The sequence below is a fragment of the Phaenicophaeus curvirostris genome, chromosome 1, assembly GCF_032191515.1.
Source record: "Phaenicophaeus curvirostris isolate KB17595 chromosome 1, BPBGC_Pcur_1.0, whole genome shotgun sequence".
In the NCBI taxonomy this organism is placed as follows: Eukaryota; Metazoa; Chordata; class Aves; order Cuculiformes; family Cuculidae; genus Phaenicophaeus; species Phaenicophaeus curvirostris.
The window spans coordinates 127,242,520-127,263,925 of record NC_091392.1 but is presented as its reverse complement, the minus strand read 5'-3'; the positions used below and the strand labels follow the sequence as shown (position 1 = coordinate 127,263,925).

At 37.6% G+C, this 21,406-nt stretch overlaps 1 protein-coding gene across 4 annotated transcripts in view; it reads left to right on the top strand.

The window, feature by feature from the left end:
• Positions 1-21,406, top strand: part of CNKSR2 (connector enhancer of kinase suppressor of Ras 2) — a 214,623-nt gene that overhangs the window by 46,966 nt on the left and 146,251 nt on the right. For all 4 annotated transcript variants that reach the window (XM_069873850.1, XM_069873859.1, XM_069873869.1 and 1 more), the window contains exons 3-4: positions 352-554; positions 13,372-13,459. In XM_069873850.1, the coding sequence (XP_069729951.1) occupies positions 352-554; positions 13,372-13,459 (291 nt within the window). The remainder of the gene's footprint in view (positions 1-351; positions 555-13,371; positions 13,460-21,406) is intronic.

Sequence of the window (21,406 nt, the reverse complement as noted above, 5' to 3'; positions counted from 1 at the left end):
ATCAGCTCTACTGAGAGAACCATCTGATCTCCTGAGAGTGATACAGTGCTTAGAAAATCAATCTTCAAGACTAGCTTTTTCCTTCATTTTGCGATGTCTTTCTCAGTGCACTGAAAACCACCTAAAAGATCACTCATAATTTTGCTCTTCTTTTTTCTATTTTTATGCTTTTTAGGAACAGAACATGCCATACATTTAAAAACTCATGAGTAGGTGTATTTCTACCTTAATTATTAGGAATGTTTAAATTTTGAAGCAGAAGAGCAGTCTTGCTGTTCTCATTACTTTATGTTCAGCTGCAAAGCTAACTTTCTTTGTGGTTTTTGTTTCGTTTTTGTTTTCCCAATGCAGAACTATGGTTTGGAAACAGAAAATCTAAAAACCCTTTCTCACAAGCTGAATGCATCTGCCAAAAATCTTCAGAACTTCATCACTGGGAGGAGGAGGAGTGGTCACTATGATGGAAGGACCAGCCGCAAATTACCAAATGATTTCCTGACATCGGTAGTGGATCTGATTGGAGCAGCTAAAAGTCTTCTGGCTTGGTTGGACAGGTAAAGTCTTCCATATTTGTCTGAGATAACCAGATCATGCTCACACATAACCCCGGATTCTTTACAAAATGTAGTATAGACATTGAAATGGAAGCAGAAATCATTTACAAACTCTGAGAGAGTGTTTGTAGCAACTTTTTTTGTGTTGAATTGGCATGCAATTCAAATTCAATTTTATTCTTAATGTAGGACATCACTTTGACCTGTATAACTCAGATTCATTGCTGTAGTAGTACCAAATTTACAAAACTGTGATCATACTTTTCATTATATAGGCATCAATATATGTTTCCAGTGTGTGTGTGTAAACATGCATGTTGCATTTTAGGTTTTTTAAACACCAGTGAAATACCTCTGAAACTATAGGTGCAATTGGAGCTGTCTTATGCTTTTACGTCTATTTCGTTGGAAATATGTGAGACCAGGACTCAAGTGCTCTCCTTTACTGTATCTGTAGAGACATTTTTCTAATGATAACAAGAGTAATATGCAGGTATTTAAGATGATCATTGAACCTCATGAAATGATTAAAATTAGTTTACCTGTATTTCTTTATAAAAAGCATCAGAGTACATTTTTGTCAATGAAAATAAAATTCTTGTCTTAATTCAAAGGTCTATCTTGTTTTGTATCCAGCAGCTGAAGTTTTGTTCAGAGTATGATCTTTGTGTATTTTTTAAAATCCAACAGAGTTGTTTGGATTAACTGCTGTGAGCTTTGTTATGCTTCATTTTCCTGAGGAAAACTAGCTTCCATCGCATAAATTATTTTGATATGAAATGCTTATTTCAATATGAAATGCGTATAACCTTTCCATTTCTTAAATTCAACTGCATTTGTACAATAGACTGTAGCTACTACTGCTGCTTCTTTTCTTCTCTCTTTCTAGCCTTTACACAACTTTCAAACCCAGAGTACCTAAACTTGGACTTCTGAACTTCTATTAATATGTTTATCATTAGATGCACAGAGAAGCAATACAATTACATGGAAAGTGTTTAGTATTGAGACTTGAAAGACTCAGGATATATTTTTAGCTCTGCCTCTAACCTGTTGTTATTTGGAAGACCTGTAGGCTTCACCTTGTTTCCCTGCAGATCATTTTTGGCAGAGAACAGCATATACTTCTGGGCTTTAAAAACAGAAGGAACAGTAGGAAATCATGTTCTTTTGTATAGGCAGATCAATGTTTGCACTTCTTTCTGTGTAGAAATAAATTTTACTGTTTCTGTACTGGAATTGTGAGTAACATGTAAAGACTGTTAGTTACAAAGTGGAGATTTTTTTTCATAAAATACTCTAGTATTAAAATTAAACTTTCACATATATATGCATTTAGCACATTGGAAAGCAATGTATTTTTGGCATCCTAATATGAATTTTGTAGTTGAACTTAAGGAAGAAATTTGTTGTTGATGCTAGGAAACATCTGCATCTGAGCACTAATGGGTTACTGTAGTACTGTGCACTGCACCCAAATTATGCACTTTTAGAATTAAAAGACAAATCTAGTCTGTAAATTTTTGTTTGTAGCTCAGAAGTGTACTGAGAATTACGTATCAGTGAAATAATTTTTGTAGAAGCAGCTATATTGTTTTCATCAGAGATAGTAGGTTATCATAGAATCATAGAATCATAGAATAACCTGGTTGGAAGAGACCCACCGGATCATCGAGTCCAACCATTCCTATCAAACACTAAACCATGCCCCTTAGCACCTTGTCCACCCGTGCCTTAAACACCTCCAGGGAAGGTGAATCAACCTCCTCCCTGGGCAGCCTGTTCCAGTGCCCAATGACCCTTCCTGTGAAGAATTTTTTCCTAATGTCCAGCCTAAATCTCTCCTGGCGGAGCTTGAGGCCATTCCCTCTTGTCCTGTCCCCTGTCACTTGGGAGAAGAGGCCAGCACCCTCCTCTCTACAACCTCCTTTCAGGTAGTTGTAGAGAGCAATGAGGTCTCCCCTCAGCCTCCTCTTCTCCAGGCTAAACAACCCCAGCTCTCTCAGCTGCTCCTCATAAGACCTGCTCTCCAGCCCCCTCACCAGCTTTGTTGAGTTTTAGTCTTGGTAGAGGAGTCTTGGTGGAGGAAGATCTCTAAAGCATTTTCAAAAAACATGCGTATCAATTGTACTCTCAGTGAAATGCAAAATGACTTCAGCATTTATCTGGAATGATAGCTGGTCAGACCCAGAAAGTTAAAAGTGAGGGTAGCTGTGAGGGTAGCCCACTTTCAGCAAGCTGTCTTTGGTGTCCAAATCAGACTCCCCAGAAACAATATTTTAATTTCATTTGTATTTCTGGGAAAGTCCTTTTGAAGATGTGTGTAGCTTAAACACCTGGTTCTGGCAAATGTTTTCTGTAACATGTTAAGACTTCTGTGATTTATGAGTGTGTCAGTATTTCTGTTAGGTTTATTCTTCCTTCTTTGTGAAGCCACCAAATTAGGATGAAGGAAGGCCAAAGACTGCAGTTTTCTCAGGAAGTGAAAGCATCTGGAGATCAATAGGTTTCTGCTTATTGTATTCCTTGTATTGGAGCCACTAGGGGGCGATAGAAAGATCTTAAAAATAAAGTATTTAAAGTTAGGAACATGGATTTAATTTTATTCTGTGTAGCTGTTTTTGTTAATCCTGGGCCCCAATTCTTAGTTTTTTGGTTGGTCTCTAACAAAACTGGTGTCTAACACCAATTCCATCTGTGGGGGGTGAGAGAGGGGAGAGCAAACCACAGGGAGGAATAAAATGGCTATTAGGGTTACTCTCCGCATTGTAAGATCCATTTCTGGCTGGCCCTGTGCAGTGTTTTTCAGGTCATGTCTGGAAAAGGCAGCTATCAGCAACTCCAGCTTGCATAGAAATGCAGTGATGTGGTTTTTTACATGCAGGGAATGGTAATGACTCCATATGACTTGTGCTTCATTTGCTTCTCTAGCAAACTCCCTTTTTATGATGTTTCTGTATGCACTTACAATCTATATGGGCCTTGTTAGGCCAGGCACAATTATCAAAAGGAGCGTGAGAGTTGTGATTTTCTGAGCTACTTTCACTGAGGCTCTTGCATTCCCACTGTGCAGAGCCAATCCAAGGACACATTTTGTTTCAGGTCTCTGCCTGGAGCAGTCCTACTTCCAGATGTGTGTCACAGACTGAGTTTTACTGAAAATTAGGGTAGCTTGTAGCCAGGCTTTAAAAGTCTTCTGGTTTAGTCTAATTTAATTTAGAAAGTGGAAAACTTGGTTGAGAATCCTAGCTGTTTTCAAAAGAGGTTGGCTGATGATTTTGAGGAGCACAAAATAGCTCTTCAATAATGCCTTATAAAGGAACTGTCATCACACTAATAGATTATGTCCTTGAACTTGTTACACTAATTTTAATTTCCTGTTACGTTCTCAGCCCAGAAAATATATCTTCTTTTCCAGTAGACTTAGAAGAAATGTTTTGGCTTAAGAATGTTTTATTTTATATTTTCTCCCTGATCTTTAAATAATTTCAAACCCATTTGCTGTTGAGATTGGTGTTTTCTTGAAACAAATTAGTCTTTTGTGAAAATACAATGCATTTCCTCTTGACAATTAAGTTAGCTCTTATGCTGATGGAAAATTACACTTTAGTCTATAGCAACAAACTACTTGTCTGATATTCAAAGTAACTGGGCATCAAAATGTCTCTGGTGATATTTCTTAAGAATTAGAGAATGATATATATATATACACAGTCATCCAGGTATTCTAGATTTCCAGTTAGATGACTGGTGTTCTTTTCAGTCTTTATTCCTGTAATTGATGGAAGCTGTATTCTTTGGAATAGTAATATATGCCATCTTTCTGGATTCTTCTTCTCTGATGTGTCAGATTCCTGGAAATTCTCCTGCCTTTTATAGGGCTGATGCACTGCATTGTGAGGAAAAGACCTTGGTGCTTTCTGCGCAATGAATTTCCTTTGCTGAGATTATTCGTAACAGTTCTGAGCAATGTACTACTTAATCTTTATTTTGGATTGCAGTGAAAATACACACAACCTTGCCTTCAAAGTTTGGGCAACTCATATTTTGAAAATGTTGTTTGGTATCAAAGCAGAAGGGAGATTGTGCTGGGCAGGACTCTGGTCAAGCAAGGGAAATTCTCTGCTTTACACTTCTGACCACAAGTACAGTCTGGAAGCCCAGTGGCAAATATAGTAAGTACAGATCTCCACCTCTTTTTCATGCTGTGTTCAAACATATGAAATATTTAGTCAAAGATCTAGGAAGATCAGAATGCTGACAATGAAAAAAACATAGTTGAAATAAAAATAAATGGAATAGTTTAGGAAAACCGTTAGAACAAACGAAGAAAAAACACAATTGAAAAATGTGTGGCTGATCTAAAAATAAAAATTCAGGTAAAAAGTTTAATGTCCCTCAAGCTAAATATAAAGTATAATAGACAGAATTTTTTTGTAATATGTGATTACTGTTGAGAGTTCACTACTGTGGATCCACAACATGAATGCATTGCAATTATGTTGCATAAAGCTATCTCTAACCTCATAAAACCTTGGGGTTTTGCGTTTGGTTTTTTTTTTTTTGGTACAGTAGTATGTCCAATAGTATCTGCACATTTAATTGACATTGAAAGTAGGCATATTTATTTCTGTTAATCCCTAGGTAAGGTTTTGTTCTAACAGCAGACATTTAAAATCCACCTGAAAACCACTTTGTGTAAGTGTTGCTTTTTATGTGGATGTGTCAGTGTTCACTGCCTTTCTGAGATTTCTGAATTAAATACAAGTTAAATCATCCATCCATGGCTTTCTTGCTCTAAAAGCACCATGAACTCATGAAGGATTTTGAGAATGAAATCATTTTCTTAAAGGTGAAAAAAGTAATGCTAGGATTTTACCATATTTCTTATGTCTGCAGTGACACCAGTGAAAACATCCTAGTTTTGTCCAGAGGCAAATGATCTGAAAAACAATGACGATATAGAGAAAATTCTTCTGATCTCCAAGTACAAAGCATTGAGCTGTGCTTATAACTCTCTCTCGTTAAGGCACAGCAAACTCTTATACTGTACTTGCATTTCATTCCTTTTCTACTGATTTGCTACTATTTATTGGTTGTTCTACTAAAATTATGGACAGTCCTGTGTGCTCAGATTCATCCAATACTTTTTCTCGCAAAACCTACCAAACCATTTGTCAGAAAGACAGAAGGTGGTATTTTCATCAGTAGTTGGCACCACACCTGAGTATTGAGTTTGTTTCTAAAGGAGTCAGAAGCTGCAGTGAAGTGAAAGCAGTCTTGGGAACAAGAGCATGTTTTAAGCACCTCAGTTTCCCCCTTCCAGCCCCACTTTCTTTTATGGGAAAACTAGATTCAACAAGTAGAGCTTATAGTCTTTAACTGGAAAGAACTTTAATACTCCGTGTGGAAGACAAAGGATCCGGAGGGAGCCTGACCTGGGGTAACATTTGGTAGCTGCTGCATGGCCTCTGTCTCTTCCCATCTTGTCTCTTTGCTCTGCCAGCGCATCATTTGTTCGCGTCCCTTGCTCCTGCTGGTGCCATCTTCCATGTTGCTCTCGGTTTGATACATTGTCTTCATTTACCTCCGCCCCACTTCTGTTGCCTTTGCTAACCAAACGCTTTGGGAATCTGTATTTCTTACTGACTGCACTAAGCAAGAAAAATTTCTTAGCTGTGTTTCTGGGCTTCCTGCTCCTGCCTGCTCTGTAATGCTTGAGCTGTGCTATCTGAAGCAAGGACTCCTCATACCATATAGCTTGTAAAGCATCAAGAAGAATGTTTTGAGTGTTAGCAAATAGGAACGATGTCTGTATAAACTATAAATGCAGACTAGGAGTGAGGAAGGGGTGGTTTTATTTAGGCCTTAATTGAGTCTTCATTAAAGATACAACTAAGATAATTCAGTAGTTTATTTTTCAATTAAAAATTTAAGAAGATATAATCAGCTTCCCCTGAGAACTGCTACAATGTTTTGCATCTGTTGTGTCACGGATTTTAATGATCATGAATCAAGACTTCTCAGAGAGCACTGGATTTCTTTAGTGTACTGTTTGACTCAGCCGTCTGTGTGGGCACGGATTCAATATGTCTTTCACAGCAACTCTTCTGTATCCCCTTTTTTTCACCCTAGTACTGTCCCCCTTTTGGAAATAACAGACTTAAACTGCTACTGCGTATTCCACCGAAGTCTATGTAGTAGGAACAAAGAGATCTTGTGGAGACAGATTTTGTATTCCAGGCTTACAGTGCTGTAGCCAGAGAGAAGCCAGCAGGCTGACAAATGTGCACCAATCTGATTAATTTATCACTGTTGTCTAGATACATCATATAGGAACAAAGTGGAACAAGGAGATGAACAAAAAGCCCAACTGTAAATAGAAATTGTCAGTCATATAAACAATACAGGCCAAATCAATGACAGTAGTAGCAAAATGTGTCGTTTCAGAGTAAAAGGCTTTTCTGGCAAGTCTAGGTCTGCTTCTAGCACCATTCACTGAATGGCTCTGTGTAATCCTTTGACTTGTAACCCCAGGTGGACAAGTCGTTTTGGTGTGGCCTTAAATCTGCTAATATTCAGCAAAGCACTTAATAAGCCTTATGTATATACATAAGGCTTATTATACATCTATGCCTAAAGTTATGGACATTTGAGCGCTTCAGTCGTTACATCTGGACAGTGGAACAAGACCTCCAAGCCTTACTGTGGGCTGTGTAAATGTGTTTTGGTGATTTTCTGTTGTCTACAGAGAAGTGCAGGCTGCAGTGATGTCAACACTCTTGTTTATGTATGAACATGTCTAGGTGTTCAGCTTCAGCGCACCCTTTGAGCAGCTTTGTATGAAAGCACTGTGGTAGCAGAACACATTCTGCACTTAAAAATGGATATCTGTCTTTTCACCATGGTGACATACACAATGCCTACATTTTCCTCCACTGTAGGTAAGATGTGTTCAGCTGGATTTCTTTGTTTTGTTGTTTTTTTGGTGAATGAGCCTTGGTGTTGTTTATGGTGTGACTATTTTGGAGTTTTAAGTAAAGAGGAGAAAATTATGCTTGAATGTTTACAAGCCCATAACTTCTTACTTACAAAGAATGTGTTGGTGGTTTAGCATCTCCTTTCTAAAAGACTTCATACAGTCCTGTTAGCTGTGTTTGGTTATTGTTTGTCCTGACAGGGTAGATCTGGTTTACACACAAGGTGGTGGGAGAAAACAAATGAGAACCCAAAGAAAAAGAAAACAAAGTGTTCAGCAATTCTTTCTCACCACACAAATGATGCACTTTCTGTCATTTGTTTTCAGTCGTAAAGCTATGAATCATATGTTTCCTTTATGCATTTTCCTTTATGCCTGTTTGAGTGCTACGCCAAACCTGTTTAGTAAGCGTTGCCTAAGAACGCCATGGTACTTAACCATTTTGTGCTACTGGAACAGCTGTAAATGTTTAACAGAGCACTCATTTAAAGAATTGCTTTATCCAGTGTGAATTTTACTGCATTCCTTCCTGATTCTACATAAACCAGTTCCATTAGAAATACAAATAAAATGTTAGTTTCATAGATGCCTAGAGCTATGAATCTTAGGCAGATTTGGCACAAATATATATGCAACAATACTATACATTGAGATTTTTATTTGAGCTTAATGTGTTACCTTTGAAGACTGAGTTTTATTACTGATTTGCATACCTCTGTCTTCAAAAGGTTTTGGACTATGATGTTTAATCAAATTGCTCTGAGGACATTTCCCCTTTTTAAGATGCTAAAATAAATATGATATTTGTTTCAAACTCCCCATAAAGTCTGTCGTTATAAAATAGCTCAGTATTATAGGTAGTGGTGAAATATGATTAACTTTTATTTCGGGGCAATGCTTTTATTGACAGTAGCCTGTATTTGTCCCAATTGTAACTTTTTAAAGTGAAGTGTATGTTTCTAGATGTGATTTTCCCCTAACCGAATATTCTATGAAGAAGACAGGCAAGGAAGCTAAAGGATGTGAGGCTGGAAATGTTAATAATGTAGAAATATTGAGTGTATGCATCTCCTTCACAATATACATCTTAATTTTTAATTGTTTGGGAAGGATTTTCCTTCACGTACCATCAGTAGTTGTGAGTATCAATAGCTGCTGAATTGTATTATGTCTTCGTTCTGTGAGGTTATTAGCTGTGATATATTTATGTAGCTGGCTATTCTACCAGTCTTTCAGCATGGTTTAGATAACAGAGGTTTTTTTCGTTCTGAGAGATGCTGATAGTGCCCAAGTTTCTTATTAGGTCTCAGTTCATAAAAGTGTACACGCATACATGCATGTGTGTTACAACCTGCATTGCACCTGTATAAACAAATTCATGTTTCAGAGTTGGTTTGCTATTTATCTGAAACTCTTGTTTAAAAACTGTTAAAAGAACCAGTAGCTTGGTTGTGCCTGGTGTTAATGAAACCTTACATCCAGTAGATTAGGGTCTTGAAGTTGATTGGCTTTGGAAAAAAAAAAAAAAGCAAGAAAAAAAAAAGCACCAATTTTAATTTTTTTTTTCCCTGCAAATGATGAGTTTAGAAGCTCTTCATCAAAATGTGTGATGTCTAGTAAGGTGTAGGCTTGCAATGTTGGTTCACACAGTGGAACAATTAAGAGGCTTCCCCTTTTCTAGCTGCGTGCATGACTGTAAAACATGTAAGAACTTAATTATCTTTGAAACCTATTAGCCAACCATTTGTGAAAGTGACGTCGAAGCGGCTAATGGCTTTGAATGTTGGAAAGGAGAAGACATGAGAAAAGGTGAGAACAAAGGCTAAACCACCCTGCACGTGTGTGCAGAAGCATTGATGTGATTGCATAGCTCTCCTTTCCTTAATGTAACAAGCATAGAAGAGGTAGACAAAGAATGGAAAGGAGAAACTGGCAGAGGTGTGGAAGAAGAAATGGATGGAAAGGGGTTGTAGTCAGGTAGGTGCTCTGTGGAGCTATAAAGGTGTTTTATGTGGGTGTTGCAAAGGAAGGGAATCACAGGGAAGTTTTGAAGGAAGAACAAATGATGTATGAGAGAAATTGAGTAAAAAAGGCTTCACAAATAGGGAAATGTGTGTGGATAAAGGTCCTGAAAATGACTGAGAGAAGTGAGACAATGGGACACTAAGGTGTCACAGCAGGAAGTGTAGCAACATAAGGCCTCAGTCCAAGGCAGTTCTTTAGTTTTTGTTTAATGAACACTGAATTGGACAGCACTCATTTTGAAAATTGTGTTTGTTCTCAGGCGCTTTGCTTCACTGGAGCCATAGGAGCTATCTGAAACTTGGAGATCCAAGGGACTGCAGAAGATGTGGCTTTGAAAAAAAAGAATAGAAATTGGAAGCTGATAGAAATGACTCAGCCAAGTGAAGGACATATTTTTTAAAAATTAGACAGGAGTGGTCTAATTAAACAAGAAATTTCTTTTACTTGGTGTGTTTCTGATGCCTTAAGAAGGAAATTGTTTTAGCAGTGTTTAACATGTTAAAGTGTATGTAGGCTTTATTTCAAGTATACATTGTTTCACCCATTGCAAGTAAATACTACTGTGCTGTCTTAAAACTATATTCAGTGGATGTCTTATTATTGAAAAGGTTTTCTCTCAGATTGGTTTTTCACACTGTCTCTTATGAAATCCAATCGGTGATCCTACTGTGAAGTTTCTGTTGATATTCTGGTTGAAACTGCTGGCATATTATACTAAGTCTTGCTGGACTTCAGTGCTGAAACTCAGGCTTGGGATGTAACACCAAAATACGTTTCCTTTGGTAAAAATTAATTCAAGATGTTTTTGTCCATAGCATTTTCCCAGCTGGTTTTGCAGTAGTGGCTGTATAGTTGTGCATGTAGGTTGCTTCCAGGGAAGTGGACTGAATGGGGGAGGAATAGAAAAGGGAATTTCAATTTTACTCTTCTAGTTTGCAGAAATACACCAGAGAGGCATCCATGGAAACCGATGTAAGGGAGTCGGTTTATAAGCTACAAAGACCTACACAGGAGGCAGCTCAAGGATTCCTTACATTTAATGCAGGAGCAAAGTCCATATGACATGGATAAGTCTCCTTATCCTTCCAAGTTGTGAAGCACATTTCAAAATATTACATATTATGACAGGACAAGACAGGTGACAGGACAAGAGGGAAGGGCCTCAAGCTCTGCCAGGGGAGGTTCAGGCTTGACATCAGAAAGAAAATTTTCACAGAAAGGGTCATTGGGCACAGGAACAGGCTGCCCAGGGAGGTGGTTGATTCACCTTCCCTGGAGGTGTTTAAGGGACGGGTGGATGAGGTGCTGAGGGGCATAGTTTAGTGGTTGATAGGAATGGTTGGACTCGATGATCCAGTGGGTCTTTTCCAACCTTCTGATTCTGTGATATTAGTTACTGATTTTTAGTAGTTTTCTTACTCCTGTTAGTACCTTTGCTGTCTGCTGCACATGCTGTTTCCAGTAAATCTTCGCTGTGTAAAAATCAGTGTAACAAAAATGAGTGATGTCTGAGTCCCTTTGCCTGTTCTTTAATGTCAACAAAGTTTATTTGGGGCATTTCTAATGATCTTCACTAAAAGCAATGATGGTAAAAATGTCATTATTTTCCTCCTGAACCCTGAAACCAAGCTAAATTGTAAAGGTATGAGAGAAGATGATGTGGTATTCGAAACCAAAACCTACCATGCAATTTTGTTTAGAGAAATGCTGGAGGCTTTGAAATGTCAAATAGAATCCAGTTGTGTAATTTGAGGATCAAATTGTGTTAACATCCATACTTAAAGTAAAATAATACCATTTGCTGGCTTGATTCTGTTCATCTTCAGTAAAAGTGAGTTCATAAATGAACATGACCTTTTTAAATCAAGGTTTCAGGTAGATTTCAGAGCCTCAACAGTTACAGTCTTGAAAGGAAAAATATCAGTGGTTTTGTACATCTTGGCTAATGTACTTTTTAAAACACAATTATGGTTCATAACCAAGCAGTTTAGTTACCTTTTATCCTGTAATGCACTCGTGTCTCCTGAACTTCAGTAACACTCAATGCATGTATCTGTGGGTAGGCCTGCTGCAGAGTGTACCTACTGCACAGCTACCCTATACTGTATTAAACTTGGACTTTGAATTGTGATTATAGGTCTGTGTCAAACGGCTTTTGTAGGGCACCTTTAGAAACTTAACCACATGCTGTCTGCTAAGTCCTCACTTTCTTGTTGCTTTTGTTTTTCATAAACTCTGCCTAGCTCCTAATTTCTGCACTTTAATTTTTAATAGAATGTACTGGGTTTCCCTATAGAAAATATGAGCGGCAAGTATATGTTGTTGTACATGTGTGACATCAAATCCAAGCTGCTAGACTTAAGTATACACCTCAAAGTTTGTTTATGTCTTACGTACCGTCAGGACTAGATTGGGATCCCTGGAGAAGAAAGAAGGCGTTGGAAAAAGCAGGCAGAGATAGGGGATTTCACAGGGATTTATTAATGGACAGTTCCAAATCTGCCTGCACTAAAATTTCAGTAATTTTGCATATGGAAAGGAAGTCTAGAAACTGATTAACAAACAGTAGAACTATATTTATAGTTATCATTTGGACATGTTTATGGCAGAGTTCCTTGTACTGGAAACATGGCTTAAATGCAGAAGGCATAATATCAATCAGCACTCCAAAACTTTTAGAACATACATATTCATATATATATATCTCTAAGATATGATGAAAGAAGACAGTTGGTGAAGGGACTAGTCACCCAGCTTAATTTAAAGGCTACCACACTTAAATATTATTTAAAGATCTTGGCACCAAACTATCTGTCTCTTTTTTATTCAGACATTACAATCCTTGTGGTTCTTTGCCACCTTTTTTGTTTTAAATGCTTGAAGCAGGTATACTAGGGAATAGTACCAGCTTTGTGTTGCAAAAATGCCCAATGAAACCTCATTTACGACGCTAATGAAGTCAAAATCTTGACTCCCCTTGGAGAAAATACCAGTCCTGCTTAGTGTTTGGCTACTTCCAAGCTCTAGAGAAAGTAGAGAAAACAGGCCAAGTCGAGTTAATAGTTAAACACAGACTTGTAATACAGAAATCAGATCACTACCAGCCTCACTAACTAAGTACATTTTTTGCAATGCCTCTAGAAAACAATCAAGCTTCTAGGCAGGCAAGGATTTTAAACATTCTAACCTGAAGGTTTAAGGTATAGGATGCATGTAGGGGATGTCTCTAAATGCTGGATTACACTTTGCATTTCACTAAGCACATCTTATTGTAGCACAGTGAATGTGGATGTTAGGTTGTGCCTCCAGTTTAGCCGTTGCAGCTGCTTCTGAGCTTTGATACATCTCTGGCTTTAAATGCTATTCTTCCCTTTGGATAAAGATTTTGCTTCTCCTGTGTTCTTCCAGTACTTTTACCAGATATTAGATCAGGTCCCAAGAATCCTAGTGAATGAGCCAAATGCTTTTCTGATCTGATTCACATCTGGACACCAATCATATTGCAGGTGGAAACAGTACCTTTGGTTGCCTCTATGAGGATATTTGCAAAGGCAGTCCAGAGGAAAACTGGAAGACTGTGGAAAAAAAATGCTTTTATGAATGGAGTTTCTTAAAGAGAAATTTTAAAACTGCAAAACCAAGGAGCGGTGGACATTTTCCATGGATATGTATCCTGTATTTTACAGTTTTAGTAGTACATTTTGAGTGTTCTGTGCGATTTTTATAACTCTAGAAATAACGTGCATTGTGCACCAGCGAGGCAAATGACTATGTGCTAGTGCTATTCAACATTTTTTTTTCTTCTTTTTTTAGATCACCTTTTGCTGCTGTCACAGATTACTCAGTAACAAGAAATAACGTCATACAGCTCTGCCTGGAATTAACAACAATAGTACAACAGGTATGAGACCATCTGCTTAGCAATTGATTTTTTCCTAAATTGTAAATTGCCATTACCTTCTTCACATAATTTTGTGTTACTCTGTATGTATCGTTGCCTAACAAAAATAAGGGAGTATTAGTATTTAGTAAATGCTTTATAAAAATTCAGCTTCCTGGTTTTATAATACTAGTTTGACTCATGCTGTATATATGCCTCTGCACATCTCGGTAGTAAGATTTCTCTTGGGTTCTCTAGTGTGATAGCATCAGTATAATTTTGTGAAATTTACTTGATAATTTGCTATTTATTTTCTTTTTTTTGTTTTTGATCTTTGATCAACAGTCTGGTTCAAAAGATCTGTATGTATTGGGCTTTAGTCATCTGCTCTTTCACGCATCATCTAGATACCTGTTAAGATGACACATGTCCCTGTGAGGCTAGTTTATTTTGTATGCATTTTTGTACATCCTACCTTCAAGAAATCCAGAAGTAGGTACTGAGAAGCACTTACTTAACAGGCTTTATTTTGGAGTGCGAAGTACAGAAATTTCCCCATCTTTCTGTTGCTCTCCTGTGTGTGGTTTAGTTCTGTCGCTATCTTTGGCTGTTGTTCTGCTGAAACTGAAAAGTCTTGCTGCAAGTTCAAATTAATGTCGATAACAAATTCTATGGAAAAAACCTAGGAAGTTAAAGTATTTCTAGCTGAGCATTGTCATTTACCCTGATGCATGCATTTCTGAGACTAGTCTGCTGCTGAATACTGTGAGGTGCCTTGGTATCATCTTATACCATCAGTTAACCACGGAATGGGAATGCAGCTGTGCCAGTCGTGGGGAGGGAAAATGATCCAGAGATGGCTGGTCTCTCCTCATGGTTCAGCAACGGCAGAGGGAAAGGACCCCTGCTGCCAAGCAGAAGTTTCAGGAGGTCTTTGCCCTTAAGAATATGAAACAGAGAAAAATGGAGGGGGTGGGCTAGGTAGGAGCGCTCAGAAGACTTTTTTCTGGGTTTGAGAAGCATCACTCCAAAGTGAGCAAAGCTACACTCCTCCTATGGCCTCTTGGCCTGTCTTTGTAAGGTGATACTTGCTGTTTTTTAAAATGTGTTCTTCTCTGACCCTTTCATAAGCATGTGCAACACTGGTGATTAGTTGCGTTTACCTCCCACCTGAGTTGGAGAAAGCAGTATTGCTAGTCCTGTGTTCAAGATTGAGAAATCAAAGTTTCTCACTTTTCTATATTATTATTATAGTAATTATTTTTCCCCCATGTGTGTGGAGTTTTTGATGTGGAAATGGAATATGGGCTGTTCCCCTTCCCCATAGGTCACATAGCGAAAATACATGTTTGCCCGAGGACCAGTCCGGTCCTTCAGCTGCCCTGTGCTCCCCACTGGGCTTCTCACTGTCACCCTGCCTCGAAAGTGGGACAAAGGTGCCAGTGGTGGTGCCTGTGGGAAGAAAAGCCCAGATATTCGTTTTCTTGGCTGCGTTTTGCATGGCATGTGTTTTTTGTCTGTTCTGTGGCTTGTTGTGGCATGTTTGGAGTGATGGCATTCACTCTTCCAAGGAAATGTTCCTTGTAATGGAGCCCTGGTTTCCTGGAAATGGTTGAACACTTTCCTGCCAATGGGAAGTAATAAATAAATTCCTTGTTTTCCTTTGCTTGTGTGTGTGGCATTTGCTTTACTTATCAAACTGTTCATAGCTCAACCTATGAGTTTTATCTTTTTCACACTTCCCACTCTCTCCCCTATCCCACTGAGCAGTGGCTGAGTGAGCTGCTGGATGGGGCTTAGTTGCTGGCTAAGGTTAAACAGTGACATAGTTCTAGTTTGCTATGGTGTAGGTTGGTATTTCTCTATGTGTGTTTTTCAGTGTGAATGTGAGCAAGTGTTACAATCTAATACCTCTGGAGAAAACCAGTTTTATCTTTGTGAAAACTGATATGATTCCCCAGTCAGGAAATGGTTCAGGACATGAATCAAAAGGAGCGTTTATGTGCCTAAACTTATACATGCTCAGAAATAGAGTTTGGCTGTAGTCAGAAGAATGATAATGAAAAATTCCTTAGTAGTACCAAACATGTGGTTTGATCTCCGCTTAAAATAAATGCATTCTAAAGTAGCATTTCGAAGTGTCTTTGCTGAGCTTTTCTTTTAGATGATCACTAAACATACTGAAAAATCTCATTGTGCTTGCTAGGCTGTATATTTAATGTTTCAGTATTACCTCGTCAGGTCTTTTTTCTGTCTCAGAATCCATTTTCTTTTGTATGCAGTGTACTTTATAGTACCTTACTAACTTACAATAATCTATAATTTAATACAAAAATATTTTTATTGTTTGTGAATGATCTACAGATGACAATGTTGCAGTTGTCCTTGTAACAGAAGCTAACAGGTTTTTATAAAAAGCTTAGAGATTTATTACAAAACTATATAATCTGTACATTTTTTTATAGCTTTGACTTTTAAGACATTCATATAATTTGAAAAATAGAACTCCAGTACTCATCTTAGTAACTGAGCACCAGCAGAATTGAAAACTGTTTTTTTTTGTGTTAAGTTACAGTTAACCTTCAGATTTGTTAACTAAAACCGATTCTTTATTCAAGATGGAGGGGAAAAAAACTAAAATTAAGATGGCTTGCTTGAATTGTTTTGCATATTTTGAGGATAATTGTAATGTCAGTGTTTCTTCATAGAATTAAGTGTTGGGTCCTGTTATCAGTGCTAAGTGGGTAATGGAAAAAAAAAAAGACAATTACTGCTCTCTTTTGTAAGTAGGAAGTCTAAGAAAATCTGTTGAGTGTCTGTGCTTTAACCTTTAAATAATTGGAAAAGCTGGAGTTGTAATATGTATTTAGAGACAGACTTTGGAATAAAGTGCAGAATGGCACATACTTTGTTTTAACTATTTCATTTTATATGTGTTGCACATTGCTCAGGACCCAACTTCAGCGTGCAGAAGATTTGCCAGTGGAAGCAGGTCCCTCAGAGCATTACAGCTTATTTTCATAACCTGCTTTGCTTTCACACTAATCATCAGCTTCTATGCAGCTGTTTTATTTTGGCTTAGGGATTTTTTGTTCTTCCCCTTAGGACTTTAGGATATTGTTTCATAGGCACTTCCTGCAGGTTTTCACTCTTAATACCGTCCTCCTTGCTGATGGCTTATTTAATTCAGGGCTTGCATTCTTGTTTCGTTTTTATAATCAGCACTTGCCTTGCAGCAGAACACTGGTAGGAAAAAAAAAGGATTTAAATAACAAACAAATCCATTAGTCTACCATGATTTTTGCTACCATTCCCTTGTTCCCTGCCGTTCTCTCCTACACCTGTCTACCTGTTCTGCCTGCTTAGAGTTTCCCCATAGGAATTAGAGGCTGAGTATTAACTGTACACTCTGTTTACTCTAAAATAAGTAAAAATGGCCTGATTGTCCTTGATGGTTCAAGATAGGTGTAAAAAGGATATGGGTGTACAAGTTGGAAGGTGAGGGTAATTAGTTTGGATTGTGCTTTTTTCCTTTTTAGTTCTTTAAGGAATTCAGATTTGTGTAGGCAGAATTGTTACAGTCACAAACACATATAAGGCAGAACATAAGTGACTCCTTGTCTTTATGGTGTTCATGAAAGTCTTGCTGTTTACTTAGTTAACAGAAGTGTTCAGCTTCAGAGTATGCCAGGAACCTTGCAAGTGTGCCTTGTGTTTTTTAGAAGGGTAACAGTAGTGAAATGCTAAGTGTAAGGAATAGAAGATTTATTTCTTTCTTAGGCAATCTTTAGGCAGCTTTTATTATCATTCTCAATGCTCTTATTCCTCAGGAACCCGTTATGGTTTCACTAAAGAGGTTCCCTTCTTTAGAATTAAAACTCTGGCACTCTTAGGAATACCTGAAAAGTCTAATTTTGTATGGACTTTGTAACTTATCACACAAACTTTACTGCCGAACACCATAGTTGTTGTTATTGCTGTTTAGTAGTGATCATTTGTAGCACTTGTCAAATGTGTTTTTACTTTCCTTAATCAGCTTTTGCAGTGATTTGCTGTGTTTATTTAGTTTTAAAACCACTGGTGTTTATCTTGCTGCTTTAATGTCTTGTGGGATTTACTTAGCAAGATGCTCCAGTGGAAGCATAGCTGCAGGTCTGTAAACACTCCTTTATAAAAGCTTCACTGCAATTGCTTCTCTGCTAAAACACCTTTTGAAGAGGGACTATGCAGTGGAAGCTATTCCACTGTGTAACAGGGGTGGAAATGGAGAGCAGGCACCACTTGGCTAACAGGAATGTGGCTTGCCCTGTTATCACAGCACGTACTTCTGACATCATCTGTCTCACAGCAACATTTGGAGGTAAACTCTGATTTTGGATGCCATGGGGTGAGAACCTAAGTGACGCAGTTTGGGAGGTGGCAACCGGGATGGAAGGTAGCTAAGAAAGACCAAGGCAGCCATTTACAGAAACCCTTGTCTGGATATACAGACACCTGGGATTTTGAGCTAAAAGCCCTAATATAGAGCACAAGTGCCCAGTGCATTGCCTCAGCTGAGTGATTAGGAGCTTATTCCCCATTTAAAGGCATTAGGATTCAAAAAAGTAGGTGCTACTTCCTGTGCTAGAGGAGTAATCTTTGTTTGGCTTCTAACCATTGTTATCTTTAAGGTAAAAGACATTAAAAAGGGTCGCAAATTATTTCCTGAGTAATGCACTACTTTTGTATGACATTGAGGGTTTTATAATCACATAGCTGTAACTTACGTGACAGAAGTTTCAAACATGAACTCTCACTGAGAAACTTAAGTGCAGGCTTGTTTATTTTCTTAGCCCCCCACCCAGACTCAGAATCCAAATACAGTAACATAAAATTGTTGTGTTCATTTTAATAGGAGAATATAAAATATGTCAATACAGAAGAATAATTAGTGTCCTTACTATTATTTTTATAAAGTATTTCGTAATCTTTTCTATCACAATTCCTCGCTTTTTTTCACAGAATCACAGAACAACCAGGTTGGAAGAGACCCACCGGATCATTGAGCCCAACCATTCCTATCAAACACTAAACCATGCCCCTTAGTATCTCGTCCACCCGTGCCTTAAACACCTCCAGGGAAGGTGACTCAACCACCTCCCTGGGCAGCCTGTTCCAGTGCCCAATGACCCTTTCTGTGAAAAATTTTTTCCTAATGTTCAGCCTAAATCTCCCCTGGCGGAGCTTGAGGCCATTCCCCCTTGTCCTGTCCCCTGTCACTTGGGAGAAGAGGCCAGAACCCTCCTCTCTACAACCTCCTTTCAGGTAGTTGTAGAGAGCAATGAGGTCTCCCCTCAGCCTCCTCTTCTTTTGATAATTCCTAGCTGCTAAGGGCTTTAAAGACTCACTAAATATACCTTTAAAGTTTTGAATTTTAGGTCATACCAAGTAGCTAGTTATGTCAGGAATCTTTAGCTAATAAACTGGCTCTTATAGTTTAGTGGCATGAATGCTTGATTGGTTCCTCATTAAAGTTGCTTTGCATTTCCAGATGGTTCGGGTTTTCAAAGCAACGTGTATTTGATGGAAAGTTACATATAAAAATTTAAAGTTTCAGCATTATTCCATTATTCCTTCCACCCAACTGTGTTATCAAAATGCTTGGGGGAAAATTTTTGTTAGCTCACTAAGGTAATAATCCCCTCCCTACCTCCTTTTTTATATAAACACTTAATGGTGAGAAAGCCATATTCTTGGAGTTTAAAATATAGCTATGTGTAGTACACTGTTTATGCAAAATGCCCTGTTCATGAGAAGTGTACAAGTGGGTAGCTAAATAGATCTGGTCAAAAGTTAAAAGCAAAACAAAAAATCACCCCTTGAAAAGAACACACTGACAACATCTGCCTATAGTACATGGAATCCAAATGGTATTCATAGGAAAGTGTTATTACTCATAGCAAGCAATACTGACAAAAAATTAGAATTACCTTGCTTCATTCAAGTGCCTCTCTTATGCAAGATTTTCTGTTGCATAAAGTTCAGAGTGCTGCTCTGAAGTTGTGGTATTTCAGGATATGTATTATCCTGTGCAGTTGTTTTCTTCACATTTAGAAGTCATTGTATAATGTATAAGGTAAACTGAATTTAAAAGATTGTTGGAAATACAAAACTTTTTTGTTTACAAGAAGCTATATCACAGTAGTTTTGATTTATGGTCTGTAGTAATGTTTTTCTCTTTTTCATAATAGAGTCACTTATTTCTCTATAGCACACTTTCATGGAAAATTTCATATGTAACTTAATGTAAGGTAAAAAATGCCTAAGTTGCTTAACATTGATGCCTTTTTTCTGATTCTGACAGTTTATTTCTACTCTTTTATTATACTTTTTTTCGCCTTGAAAAAGCTCACTGCTGTCTTTCAATTTAAATTTTTGAGTCCTTTTTGAAATGGGATTAGGCACAAAATAGCTCAAAGGTTAAAACATCAATAATAGTATATAGGGATATGAAACATTACTAGAAGTAATTTGATGCCTCATTAGTTGTCATTGAGATATATGCTACAAAGAGGTTTTTATTCCTAAACCTGTGTAGTCTGTGATGTGACATTTTCAAAGTAGCTTATGAAGTGACTGCATCCTTTAATAAAAATGCACCCTGTAAAGTCCTGTGAATCTGTTAGCTGTGAATTAGTTAGCTGTGTTTTCCATTCTTACTGAAAGTAGCTTCTTTCCCTTATAGAAAGAAGAAGGAAAAAAAAAAAAAAAAATCAAACAACCAAAACCACAAAACCCCAAAATATTGCTGAGTATATAAGAAGCTTAGTGACCAGAAAGTGAAAATGGGTTGAGATTGGCTTGTTTGGATTTTTTGTTTAGTTGTTTTTCTTCCAGATTAATGATCAACAGCCTCTGAACATGGGGAAAAATGAAACACAAAGAATAATTTGTAGTAAAAAGAGTAGTCTTTTTGATGGGGCATATGCCGGTGAACCTGTGCAGCTATTAAATTTTGCCAAGAAAAGGGGCCCGAGTGGGTCAAGCAGATGGTGAGTCAGGAACTGTTGGGCTAGTTCATGCACTCATGGAAGCACTTGCAGAAAGTGCTGAGATAAAGCATAGACAGGGGAGGAGAATATATTTTAATATCTTATGTTTCCTTTAAATAAAACCTTTTTTTCTTAAACTCATTGTGGGCCCTGTGTTGAGAGGCATTACAGTTTCCATTTGAACAGAGGCAGACGGGATATACCAAGCTTCCTATGTGAGTCTCTATAAATGTTAACTTTAATATTTAATGATGATGGATTAAGATTATGTTGGTCTATCAGTAGCAGTGAAGACTGAGACTCTGCATTTCTTTTAATTTGGAAACTGATTTCCCTTTCCAGAGACAGTACAGTTTCTGTAACAAGGTGCAGCAAAGCAAATTTTCAGTTCAGTATAGGGAATTACAGAAAGTATGCATTGCTAGGTAGCTAGTAGAAGCCTTAAGCGTGAAAAAGTGTAGGGTCAGCCTTTACTTCGGGAATATAATGTGAGGGGGTGTGTGTGTTTGTTTAAATCCATCAAAAATACATCAAGAATTTCAATTGATTGAATAGGAAACATTAAAGTCATAGCTAAGCCTGAAATGCCATCTACCTAAATATCATTATTTTTTCTCGAGTTCAATTAATTTTATTTCCTCTGTTAGCAGAATAACCACCTACAGGCACTGTATAAAACACGAAATATTTTGCTGCAATCGTGTTTCATAAACCAGAATTTTTTTTCTTGACAGTACTAGAGGAAAAGCAGAAATGAAAAACTAAGAAGTTATTTACCTCTAAGTGGTCTTGGAAGTGACATTGAAAACTTAAGAACTACACAACACATCGTGCTACAGACTCTACTTTGCATGTCAGTAATAAAAGATATAATTTTGAATCCATGACACTTATTTTTCTCAATTAGAGGTATAGAAAAAATGATGGTTTGACTGTG